The sequence below is a fragment of the Stegostoma tigrinum genome, chromosome 1 (assembly GCF_030684315.1).
Source record: "Stegostoma tigrinum isolate sSteTig4 chromosome 1, sSteTig4.hap1, whole genome shotgun sequence".
Lineage (NCBI taxonomy): Eukaryota > Metazoa > Chordata > Chondrichthyes > Orectolobiformes > Stegostomatidae > Stegostoma > Stegostoma tigrinum.
The window spans coordinates 109,114,850-109,127,045 of record NC_081354.1 but is presented as its reverse complement, the minus strand read 5'-3'; the positions used below and the strand labels follow the sequence as shown (position 1 = coordinate 109,127,045).

General features: G+C 40.2%; 1 protein-coding gene and 1 non-coding gene across 6 annotated transcripts in view; both read left to right on the top strand.

Moving 5' to 3' along the window:
• The window catches only part of LOC125456295 (cyclic nucleotide-binding domain-containing protein 2-like), a 139,896-nt gene that overhangs the window by 11,473 nt on the left and 116,227 nt on the right, over positions 1-12,196 (top strand). For all 5 annotated transcript variants that reach the window (XM_048539348.2, XM_048539321.2, XM_048539354.2 and 2 more), the window contains exon 3: positions 8,259-8,370. In XM_048539348.2, the coding sequence (XP_048395305.1) occupies positions 8,259-8,370 (112 nt within the window). The remainder of the gene's footprint in view (positions 1-8,258; positions 8,371-12,196) is intronic.
• Positions 7,202-7,305, top strand: LOC125460106 (U6 spliceosomal RNA). The gene has a single exon (XR_007249181.1). It is a non-coding gene; the product is annotated as a U6 spliceosomal RNA (small nuclear RNA).

Below are 12,196 nucleotides of genomic sequence, written 5' to 3'. Positions count from 1 at the left end.
AAATGGTTTCGCTTGTGTTGCAGGTTTATAGTTTCTAAAGTCTACATGAGGCTTAACCATAGACATTGTGTAAACAGCGGTGACCTATCTGTTTTCTGAATTGGAGATTACACTGAACAAACCAAATATGTTAATCCTGAATTATTTAGGGAGATTACCAAGTAAGTGTTGTTACAAAAATCTTATAATACACCAATTACCTCCAACTTGTACACAAAGCAAATCTTCAGACTATGGTTTATTTAAGATTTTATTTTTCTCTGTGACTTCTTGATGGTTCCCATAAATATGCCTTAAAGTCCAAAGGCTGATCTTCCCTTGTAGATTTCCTTGATGTGTGTGTGACACTAAGGAGTAAACCCAACTTTATATACAACAAACTGTATACTGGTTTAAATGTATGAATGTTCCCTGAATGTTACCAACCTCTGATTAATCTGCTTATCTAACATCCAAGATTCTGGCTGCAGCTGTGGTGCTGTCCAAACCATATTTACTTTGTCATGGACTTTATGCTGATTAAATTTGTGGATTACTTGAAGAACAGCATCAAGCCACTGGTAAGACTATTGCTTGGTGTTGTGACTATGCACAGGCTAAATAAATAACCTCTAGAACTAGTTTCCGCAGCTATCTGCAATTTCTGCCCTACTCCAAAACTGGTCGTGCATGTATTCATAGTTTTTACCACTCCAGCATTAAAACTTTGCTTTTGTCTGCATAGAACAGTGCTTCCCAACCTTTTTCACACTGTGACAACATATAGTTGGTCTACCTGCTCTGCCAGTAATTTTCAAATCCACAGTTGAGCTATTTAAGGAGTGGAGCTTCTAAAGTTGTCCCATTATTAAAAAAAGATAAGAAGGGTTAGAAATTACAGACCATTCACTCTATCCTCACTGGTGGAAAGCTTATGAGGAATAATTCTGCGGAGCAAAATGTGTCTACACTTGAAGAGACACAGATTAATGAGGGATAGTCTGCAGGGATTTGTTAAGGGAAGGTTGCCTTTGGCAAATTTGGTCAAATGTCTCGAGGAGGTAGCTAGTAGTGTTGATGAGGGTAATGTATTTGATGTGGTCTGCAGGGACTTTAGCAAGGCTTCTGATAAGGTCCCTCATAACAGACTGATCAAGAAAGTGTTCTATGGGATCCAAGGCAAAGTGGCATATTGGATCCAAAACTGACTAGGAAGAGGGAAACAGAAGATGATGTTCGGGGGATGCTTTTGTCACTGGAAAACTGTGTGTCTCACGGAGTTCGCACAGACCTGTCTCACAGGCCTTAGTGCTGAGACCTTGCTGTTTGTAGTGTACATTAATGATTCGTACTTAAATGTAGGAGATATGATCAGAAGATTTTTGATGACATGAAAATTGGTAGGGCAGTGTCAGATCTCACTGGGGGGCATCTGCTGGAAGTCAAGCTCCTTATTCCAAAATCATCACAAAAGATGAAGCTTTTATGAAAGTATGCAAAATTCCCTGAATTTATTTATCTTTTTACATCCAGATTGACAAAACATGTGGGCCAGGTTTCTGTATTTTATGAGAATTACAAATTATTACAAACAGATCCCAGCTACAGGCAAACAATTATGAAATATTAGGATATAACTCCATTAGTTTAAACTGTAACCCACTTATAAAACTCTGCCTACACGCACATACAGACAAACATAGATTTGATTTTATTTATTTATTGCCATGTGTATTTTGCGACAAAATACAGTGAAAAGGTTATATATAGTCGCCGTTCTCTGGTGCCATCTTAAAACACAGAAAAGCAAAACCAAAACATAGAATACATAGGCAGAAGTATAAAAAAAAAACTTTTTTTTGTACTGTGCTGTGTCATGCGCCATGGGCCCGAGGGGCAGACACAGGGCCCCTTCACTGTGCACAGGCACAAAAATCATTGGTGTTATATGTGGAGTGAAAAGTTGTGAAGGTAGCCAAATAGTCCCTGTCACCTGGGTTAGCTGAGATGATCCTTTTGGCTCATCACGACTTTCCGCTCCTTGATCTCTCTTTGTCAGGTACTTTCACTTGCTTGCAGGAGTCACAACTTACAGTAACTGGTGAGGGAAAATAAACTGGCTTTCTTCAGGCTTTAGGCTTTTCTACATTCACCTTTCAGTTGTCTGAAGGTTTCTGCTATGCCATTCATACCCACAGCTGTCCAGCTACATGGGATCAATCACAGAGCTATTGGCAGGTGGAAGGTCTCTGTCATCAACAACTGGTCAAGACTCCAGAGACCGATTAGCTGAGTGGTGTTGACTGAATCTCCCACACCCACTAGTACCAGTTCATGTGCAATTAATCTTCCCCAACTGGTTGAACAAACAAAAGTGTCAACAGCACTTACAATCTCTTCCCCAATCCACAATCTGCAATTTAGAAAAAATAAGAAGGTACTGTTTTTACAGCAGTATACAGTGAGCAGGAAAGCTATAACTGTAGGAGGATAACAATGGACTGGTCAGCTGGCTAAAGCAGTGGCAAATGGAATTCAACCCAGAGAAATGTGAGGTAATGCATTTGGGGAGAGCTAACAAGGCAAGGTATGAATAGCAGGACCTTGGAAAGTGTTGATGATCAGAGGGGCCTTGGCATAAAACCCACAGATCCCTGAAGGTAACAAGGCAATTAGATAAGGTGGTTAAGACGGACATTGGATACTTGCCTTTGAGCTGAGGAGCAGAGGGCTGTGCTGGAAGTCTATGAAAATTGTGGATTTAGGACACAACTGAAGATGTATTATTTAGTTCTGATCATTACATTTTAGGAAGGATGTGATTACGCTAGAAACCGTGCAGAAGAATTCAAACAGGTTGCTGCCTGGGCTGGAAGGTTTGATACAAGAGGAAAGATTAGGTAGGCAGGGCTGCGTTAGTTTTTCTTGGAGCAATAAACATTGAGAGGGAGCCAGATAAAGTATATAAGATTATAGGGACTGAGACAGGGTGGATGGGAAGACACATTCTCCACTCTTAAAGGGATCAACAAACAAGTTGTATGGATTTATGCTAAGAGGTAGAAGGCTATGAGAGGAGTTGAGATAATGTTCACCCAAAGGATGGTGTGAGTCTGGAACCAACTGCCTCAAAGGGTGGTTGAGCCAAAAACATTTGTAACATTTAAACAGCATTCATATATTGACTTAAGATATCATAGCCTCTGGCCTATGTGCCAAGAGGTGGAAACTGGGATTACTGGAACCAGCTCTTTGTTGTCTGGAATAGATAAGAGAGAGGCCAAGTAGCTTCTTCCTGTGTTGTGAACCTGTATCTCTGAGACTTTGGCAGCGCTTGGTGGCTGAAACTTCCTTGTGGTGGATTTGAATACTGACAGAAAGCCCATTGACAACTAAACAACTATCTGATTTTAAGAAGATGTGGTGGGCTTTCTCATCGTGACAGGTCACAGGATTCCACTGCTCTCCCGCTTACTGTAATATACCATTCTAGATGTTATTGTTCATCACTATTCTAAAATTAGGGATTAATTTGAGATTCGCTTCTAATTAATAATAAACAGAACATTGAATTACAGGTAATTACAGGTAATAATTACAGGTAAGGTTCTTATGAAACAGCAGCTATGGCAGACTGGCATTTCTTCAGTTAAGGAAGAAAACTATTGATAATTATTAAGTTCTAGAACGTTAGTTGGTGAAAGGTATGGGGGAAACTAATCTCACACCCTTGCTAATGCATTTATTTACACAGTCATAGATTACAAGCAAGCAGCAACTACACTAACAAACACAATTTCAGTCAGTATCTATTTGTGGGGACACAAGTGAATCCACAATTCATGCCCACTGCCTGCATGCAATTAAACACTTGATATAAAATTAATAAGCTGGAGACACAAATGTGATACAAACAAAACAAGACGCATAGATCAACATTAAATTTGACAGTTCTTCACTATTTAAACTAAAACCACAGTACTTTGTGTACCTTCAAGCTGTGCAATTGCTTTTGCACACTTCTACGGTACAAAAGTGTTGTAGTACCTTTCCAGGGACTTGAGCACGTCAGTCAGATTGAAATGGAGGTTCAGTACTGAGGAAGTTGCTGCACTAACAAAGGTGCTATCATTGATATATATTCCTACAGTGTAGAAGTTAATTTGTTCCCTGCCTGTGCCAGCTCTTTGAAAGATTTGTCCCAATTTAGTTGGAGACTGGAACTAATTGCATAGCTCTCTTTAAAGTCAACTCAAATACGAGGCTCCATGTTAAATCTGTTTCTCTCTCAATAGATGTTGCCAGACCTGCTGAATGTTTCCAGAGTTCTGTGAAAGTGGCCCTTCCAAATTTCCAGCACCCATTGTATTTTGTCATTATTTGGGATTCTCCCGCATTTTCTGTGTTTGCTACAGATATAGAGTGGGCCTCTTCTATGAGATATCATTCTAGGATACACATATATTGTTGCCAACACATAACCATCTGTGAAAGCTTCCCTCATGATGAATTTTTAAAAATTGAAAAATACTCTTTCTAGCTTAGATTTGTTACATGATTGGTGGAAACCCTCCAGCAACAGTGTAAACAACCAAAGTAAAACAAAGCACTGCAGATGCTGGAAATCTGAAACGAAAGCAGAAATGGCTGGAGAAGTTCAGCTGGCAGCATCTGTAGAAAGAAAACAGAGTTAAACTTCAAGTCCAGTGACCCTTCTTCAGAGTTGTTTCAGAACTTCTGAAGTACGGTCACTGGACTTGAAATGATAACTCTGTTTCTCTCTCATAAGATGCAACCAGACCTATTGAGTTCTCCCAACAACATCTATTTTTGTTAAACAACCAATGTAATCATTTCAGTGGGTTTGCAATTATCTTCCACAAAGTTATAGTCAGATAATCTGCAGAAATTTCAGTCATAATTATAAAATAATTCACTAAAATGTGGGTTTTTTTGTTTGTGAAATTGGATACTATGCCTCACCATAAACAATTTGACATAATCGCACTGAAGATAATTTCTGATCATACTGATGAAATTAAACTTTATGTTTACCACATGTTACGTTTCTGATGTGATCAATAATCAGTTACACTGTAGTCATTAATTTCTCGGAAGTACTACCTGATAGTGGGGCCATTAATATTACAAGCGTCACAGATAAATCTTGGCCAGACTGATAAAAAACTCCACGTGTACTGCTGACCAGATAACTTTTAAATGCCCAACAAGACAAAATTGACTGATACTTATATATACTTCAAATACTATTTTAACTCTTCAGTATTGGGAAGTACATGAAATTCCTACTTTAATTTGTGGGCCTCTTGGAGAGGATTTTGAGATAAGAGCTGAAATTTTGGGGCTTTTAATGGGTTGAGAACCCTTGGAATCCACAGTAAGCTTTGTTGGCTCGAACACATTTGATGGCATCCTGTTTCTGAATTGTTTTGCCTATTCAGAGAGAGTGAGCAGGAAGACAGGTTAAATCTGTCAAAAAAAAAGATAACTAATCATTTTGACTTTGAGACTGTGTGCATCAAGAGGATGTGGGAGCGCAGAAAGTTAGGAAAGGTGAGAGGTATTACACTTTCAGGTACCACGTTCCATACTCTGACTTTCTTGCATTTTCCTGCACAACTCTCCTGCAGAATTATTCATCTCTCCCACATCTAGACAGTCAAAACTTTCTCCCACTGTATTGTTCTCTCTCACACATCCTTCACAGATACGCTGCACAAATGTTTCAGTGAGCAGGGGTGAATCCAGTAACAAACACTTGACAACTTTAGAAAATGTGTGCCTGCCTTCCACAGGGAGGAGGGCTCAGTTCCAGGAGTTTCCAGATATCAGCAACAAATTGCTGTGAGAGCCTGAACTTTGTGAGGCACTGTTGCTGATACAAGTCAGGAAAGCTGATCCTCTGCCTGCAGACCCTGAGCTGGGTGCCTCACCCTTTTGCAACTGGATATCAATGACCATCTTCTGTCACCTGTTGGGCAGTCTGTGACTGAAGGGAAAGCAGCTGGTGTTCTGCTTCGCTTGGTGCCCCTGATGTTACTGTCCCTCATGTTCCTACTAACGAACTGACTCACAAGAATTTGGAAACTCTGTGTTAAGCAAATGGACGTACATGGAATAGTGTAGGTTAGATGGGCTTCAGATCGGTATGACAGGTCGGCACAACATCGAGAGCCAAAGGGCCTGTACTGTGCTGTAATGTTCTATGTTCTATGTTAAGTAATGAAGCCGTGCTCTCAGAAGAGACATGAACAACAGCCTATTTACTCAACATGGCTGGAACTTTTCAATTTCACTGATTAAGCTTCCCAAGCCTTCAAGATTCACAAGAAGCTCATCAAGACATCTAATTGCTTGGTTGATCCTGGTGAGCCACGGATAGCTCAGGAATAGCTTTGCTGCATGTTGAAGCCAGAATCGTTCATTAAAGCAACAATCAATTACTCAGCTGCATGTTACAATCACTTATTTAGCATTTCTACAGGGCTTGGGCCCCAACTCACCTGCAAACCCACTCCAATGGAAACTGGATGTGCATGTGATAATCTTGATGCCATGTCACTTCTGGGGGATTGAACTCAATGATTAGATCGAAGCCCACTTTGCCTTGATGGTTAAGGTTCTGTCCATTATGATTGGTTTGTGCTCAGCTCCACTTACGTTATAAAAGCCCCACTATAACAGTAGCATTTTGATAGCTATAAAGACTGGAAAAAATTCAGAATCCCACAAAGGAGGACTGAAAGAAAGTAAAGGGAGAGAGAACAGAGGCTACAAGAGCAAAATAATGAGGAATATCATAACTGACAAATGTGTAAAAATGAAGAGAAATGTTGAAGTGAACATAGTCTCCTTAGAAATGAATCTAGGTGGACGATTATGGGAACAAGAAAATAGCAGAGGAGTCAAACAGATGTTGTGTATCAGTTTTTAAGATAGAAGATATTTTGGACATCCCATTAATAGTAAAGAATAAGTGGTGGAATTAAGCACCACCGCCATAATTAGAAAAGCTGTATTAGACAAATTAATGGTGGTAAAGGCAGATAAGTCCATTGGCCCTGATGTCTTGCATCCTAGGATCATAAAGGTGGTAGCTATAGAGATAGAGGATATATTGGTTTCCAAAAAAGTCTTGGATTCTGGAGAAGTACCAGAGTATTGAAAAACGACTAACGTCACACTGCTATTCAAAAAGCGAGAACCTTCAGCAGCACATACACTAAAACTGGAACGATACAGAGAAGGTTAGTAAGGCCCCTGCACTAGGATTATTCACAAATTCGTGAAATGTTCAAAATGTGGGTAACTGAAAACAGATTAGCCTAAAACATTAGAAATGGAGTATAATATGGGAAAATGTGAATTTGTTAATTTTGGGAGGGAGAACAGAAGAAGAGTCATACTTAAATGGATAAAACTGCAAAAAGCTGCAACACAAAAGAACTTGGGGGTAACTTGTGCATTGAACACAGAAAGTTAGTACCTGGTGTAGCAGATAATCAGGAAGGCTAAGGGAATGTTGGTCCTTATTTCAAGGGGTTCAAAATACCAGAGTGGGGAAGTCTTACTGCAACCGTACAAGGTGCCTTGAGTACCGTGAGCAGTTCTGGTACCCTTATTTAAGAAAATGCATAATTGTTTTGGACACAGTTCAGAAAATGTTCACTAGAATGATCCTTTATGTCAAGGGATTGTCTTATGAGCAAAGATTAAGCAGATTAGGTCTTTACTCATTGGAGTTTGGAAGAATGAGAAGTGACCTCATTGAAATATATAGGGTTCAAAAGGGGCTTGACAGGGTAAATGCTGAAAGGATGATTCCCTTCATAGAAAAGTCCAGGACCAGACAGCATTGACTCAGAATTAAGGAGTGCCAATTTAAGACTGCAATGAGAAGGAATTTCCTTCTCAGTGAGTATGTGTCTTTGGAACTCCTTGCCACAGAGAGCTGTAGAGGCAGAGTCCTGGTGTATATGGTGTGAGAGATAGGTTCTTGATTCGTCGGGCAATCAAGGTTAGAAAAGCAGGAAAGTGGAAGTGTGGAGTGTTGGATCAGCCAGATCCTATTGAATAGTGGAGTTGAACTGAGGGGCCAAATGACCTACTGCAATACTATTTCTTTTGGTCTAATATGTAATGATTTATCATTATTCAAAATATAAAGTTATTCAAATATCAACAATAAACATGCTACTGTAGTTGTACCTGTAAATTGCTGAAATGAACAATGAATGAAGTTTTTGTTTTGTTTTCAGGTACATTCAAAAATCCAAAGTTATACAATGGGTGATGAATCACCTGACAAGACAGTCAAACTTTGACAAGGAACTGCTCTTCAACATTCACAATTTTACGAAGAACAAAATTGTTAGTGGTACCATTTATGTAACTTTCTGCTCAATACTTTGTTTAAGTATAGATTACATAAAGTACAGGTTGAAACTTTCTAGAATTTTTGCTGAGTGTAAAACAGGCTGAACAAAGGTTACAATCAAAGTAAAATATCTCACTTCTTTGACAGCTATAAGGCAATTTTAAGGTTGCAGTTTCTCAGAAGTTTGACTCAGTCAAGTCTCTCAGTTTTTTGTCCGCTATTATCATTTAGGATGTCAATATAATTTTATAGACAACCTCACTTGCCCACATGTTACAGTAAACCTTGTGGATACCAAGATGATGCCCTGTAAGTTGAAACTTATTTTTATGGTGCCCTCCAAGTCTCTCAAGGACTAATTGGCCCACTGTCAGCCTGGGCTCTCTCCTCAGCCCAGACTGCTTGAGGACTGACATTTGCATTACTGAGAACCTCTAGAGGAGGCTGGGATTGATCATCCAGTTGGCACTTCTGGATGAAGATGGTTGTCATTTTTTTAGCAATGTCCTTTTGCACTAATGCACTTGACTTGCCAATCATTAAGAATTGAGGTATTTGTGGAGCTTTGCCTTCCAGTTAATTGAGTTTAATTTTTTCATTCCCATTGATGGCTGGATGTGACAGGACAGCAGAATTTAGAACCGGTCTGTGGGTTGTAGGATCACTTAGCCCTATCTATTATATGTTACTTCAGCTGTTTGGACACGAGTAGTCCTATGTTCTAGCTTCACCAGATTGATATCTCATTTTGTATTATGCTACTGTTTGCCTTCTTGCATTCTTCATTGAACTGCACTCAATTCCCCTTGTTTGATGACAGTGGTGTAATAGGGGAAATACCGGGTTATCAATTGTGCTTGAGCGCAATTCTCTTGCTACTGATTGCCTTGTCGATGTCCAGACGTTAGTTGCTAGACCTGTTCAAAATCTAACCCATATCAACACAACATGTTGGAAGATATCCTCAATGTGAAGGCAATGTTTGTAGGGTCAACAGTGCCGACTTTGTCTTTGCTGTTTGCAATGCCTGGGTCAATGTTAGGTGCTGCAACCAGTTTCATTCCTTTTCTTAGACTGCACAGTGACTTTATGCAATTAACGGGCTCGTTTGACCATTTCAGAGGGCACTTAAGAATGAATCACATTGCTGTGGACCCGGAGGCACGTGTAGGCCAGACTGGGTGAGGAAAGCATATTTCCTTCCCTAAATAATATTTGTAAACAGATAGGTTTTGTACAACAAAGGACAATGGCTTCATAATCCCCAATAGGCTGAGTTTTAATTCCAGATTTATTAATTGGATTCAAATTTCATCATCAGCTGTGCTGGGATTTGAACTTACGTGCCCAGGCCATTAGCTTGGGCCTCTGGGCATTAATCCATTACTAGTAACATCACCACTTGATGCTAAAATAAACTAATGCACCATAAAATCTGCAGCTGTTCAGTTCATGCTGAGTGAGAGGGTTTCGAGCAACAGCAACTTGATGGAGACAGCAAACTGTGAACCCAGCAATCCTATGTCTTCAGTGCATCTTCTGTGGTGAAAACTGAACAACATAGGCTAGTGAGGAGATTGTGTCGAACAGCTTTCACTTTTGCTGAGTTGGACTTATCCTCAACATCTCATTGGAGATAAATTCCACACAGCATGAACTCAAATCACATTATAGCTTTCTGCAAATTTAAATTCAGATAACTTTTATTCACTCATGGGATGTGGACATCGCTGACTGGGCAAGTTGTAAAACATCTGGAAAGCTGTTTGCTTTTTTAAATTCATTGATGGTACATGAGTGTCGCTGGCTTGCCAGCATTTATTATCCATCCCCAGTTGCCCTTGAGAAGGTGATGGTGAGCTGCCTTCTTGAACCTTTGCATAGCCCATGTGCTGTGGGTTGACTGTTATTAGGGAGGGAATTCTAGGATTTTAACCCAGCGACAGTGAAGGAATGACAATATATTTCCAAATCAGGATGGTGAGTGTCTCGGAACGGAACTTGAACTGGTGGTGTTCCCATGTAACTGCTGTCCTTGTCCTTCTAGGTTGAAATGGTCATGGGTTTGGAGGGTACTCTCTAAAGATCTTTGGCAAATTTCTGCAGTGTGTCTTGTTCATAGTATACACTGCTGCTACTGAGTGTTGGTGGTGGAGAGAGCGAATGTTTGTGGATGTGGTGCCAATCAAGAGACCTACTTTGTCCTGGATGGTATCAAGCTTTTTGATGTTGTTGGAGCTGTACCCTTCCAGGGAAGTTGTCGTAAATCCTAACCGGGACACTATTATGCTTAAGGAAAACTTGCATTATTACTCAGTTTGAACAATGCTCCAATCTCACGCCAAAGTGATTGACTTTTCCTTGACCCAGAAACTCATTCTGTTGTATTAAAACTGCTGCAGTGATATAAGGAGCACTAGCATCACCTTCTGAGGGCAACAAAGAAAGGGCAATAATTGCTACCCTTGCCAGCAAAATCCATATGCCAGAAAAGAATATTACAAAATTGAATCCTGGCAAATTAAAATTAAATTTTGAAACTTCAGTGGCATGTCCACGGTTCATTTTCTAAAACAATTTGAAACTTTATCTCTCAAGTATCAAGTCTAATCACTTGAGTACAAAATGTATAAACTTAATCAGGCTACCCCATTACTTGAAGACTAGGGGAGCAATTTTACTCTCCCTGGAGGTGGCAAGGGATTTGGCAATCGGAGAAATAATTGGATTTGTTGGACCTGGCGAGACTCTCGACCCCTTCTTGCCATATCATTGATTGAATTCTGGGCAATCACCTTGACTTGCCACCAACTAAGGTTCTTAATGGTCAATTGGTAGCCACAAAGGACCTCAGCTCATCACCTACCTAATTACGTATTTCTCTGATGAACAAGAAAGGATTGCTAACTGGCCACCAGGAAACCAGGGCAACCTTGCTGATGAGCTGAGAGGAATTGAAGGCGCAGATAGGGTCAGGGGCATAACATTTAAAAGCCAAAAGTTGCTCTTGCCTCCAAAGCCCCTCTTCCTGCAATACTCAGCTGGTGAGAGGAGTGTGAAACTTCTTGCTGCTAGATCCTTTGAGGTTTTGACCATGACCCCCAGGTATTCTTTGGATCCAGAGGTTACTGGCCACAACTCTTGATTGGCCAGCAGCTTGTGGTGACCTTGGGTGCCAGTTTCGAGGTCTGACATAGGTCAAGCAGATAGGTACTTTTGATCAATCTGTTAAAACAGACACATCTGGGACAAGTGGGACTTGAACCTGATTCTCTGGCCCAGATGTATGGACATTACTACTGTGCCACACGAGCCTTTAGGTTGAGAGGCTTGCTTATAGTCTACCTGTCATCTCTCAATGAGCTGATTGGTGTGGGCAGTGGGGATGATATGTTAATCTCACCAAATACATTTTAAGCATAAAAGGTAACATCGTGACTTATAAATTTTAACCAGGTCCCATTTGTTCCATGAAGATACTGCTTTAATATGCTAACACTGATGCTTGCACATTTTAAGATGAATCTTGTTTCTAGATGCTTTAAGAACACACTGGGTCATCTCTTATCCCTGTAGATATTAGATGTTTACAGATGAACTCTTTTGAGGCTGCTTAGCTTTTTTTTACTTTTTTTACTCTGCATCATCCTGAGTTCATCCTTATCCTCCCTCTCATCAGGACTGCATTGGTGAGATGACTTCTGGATTACTGTAGAGACATGGGACAATGCAGCAAATTGGGATTACTGTACTTATTGTGGTATTTATGTCAGCGCAGACTCAATGGGCCAAAAGATCTTTTCTGTGGTCTGTGAATCT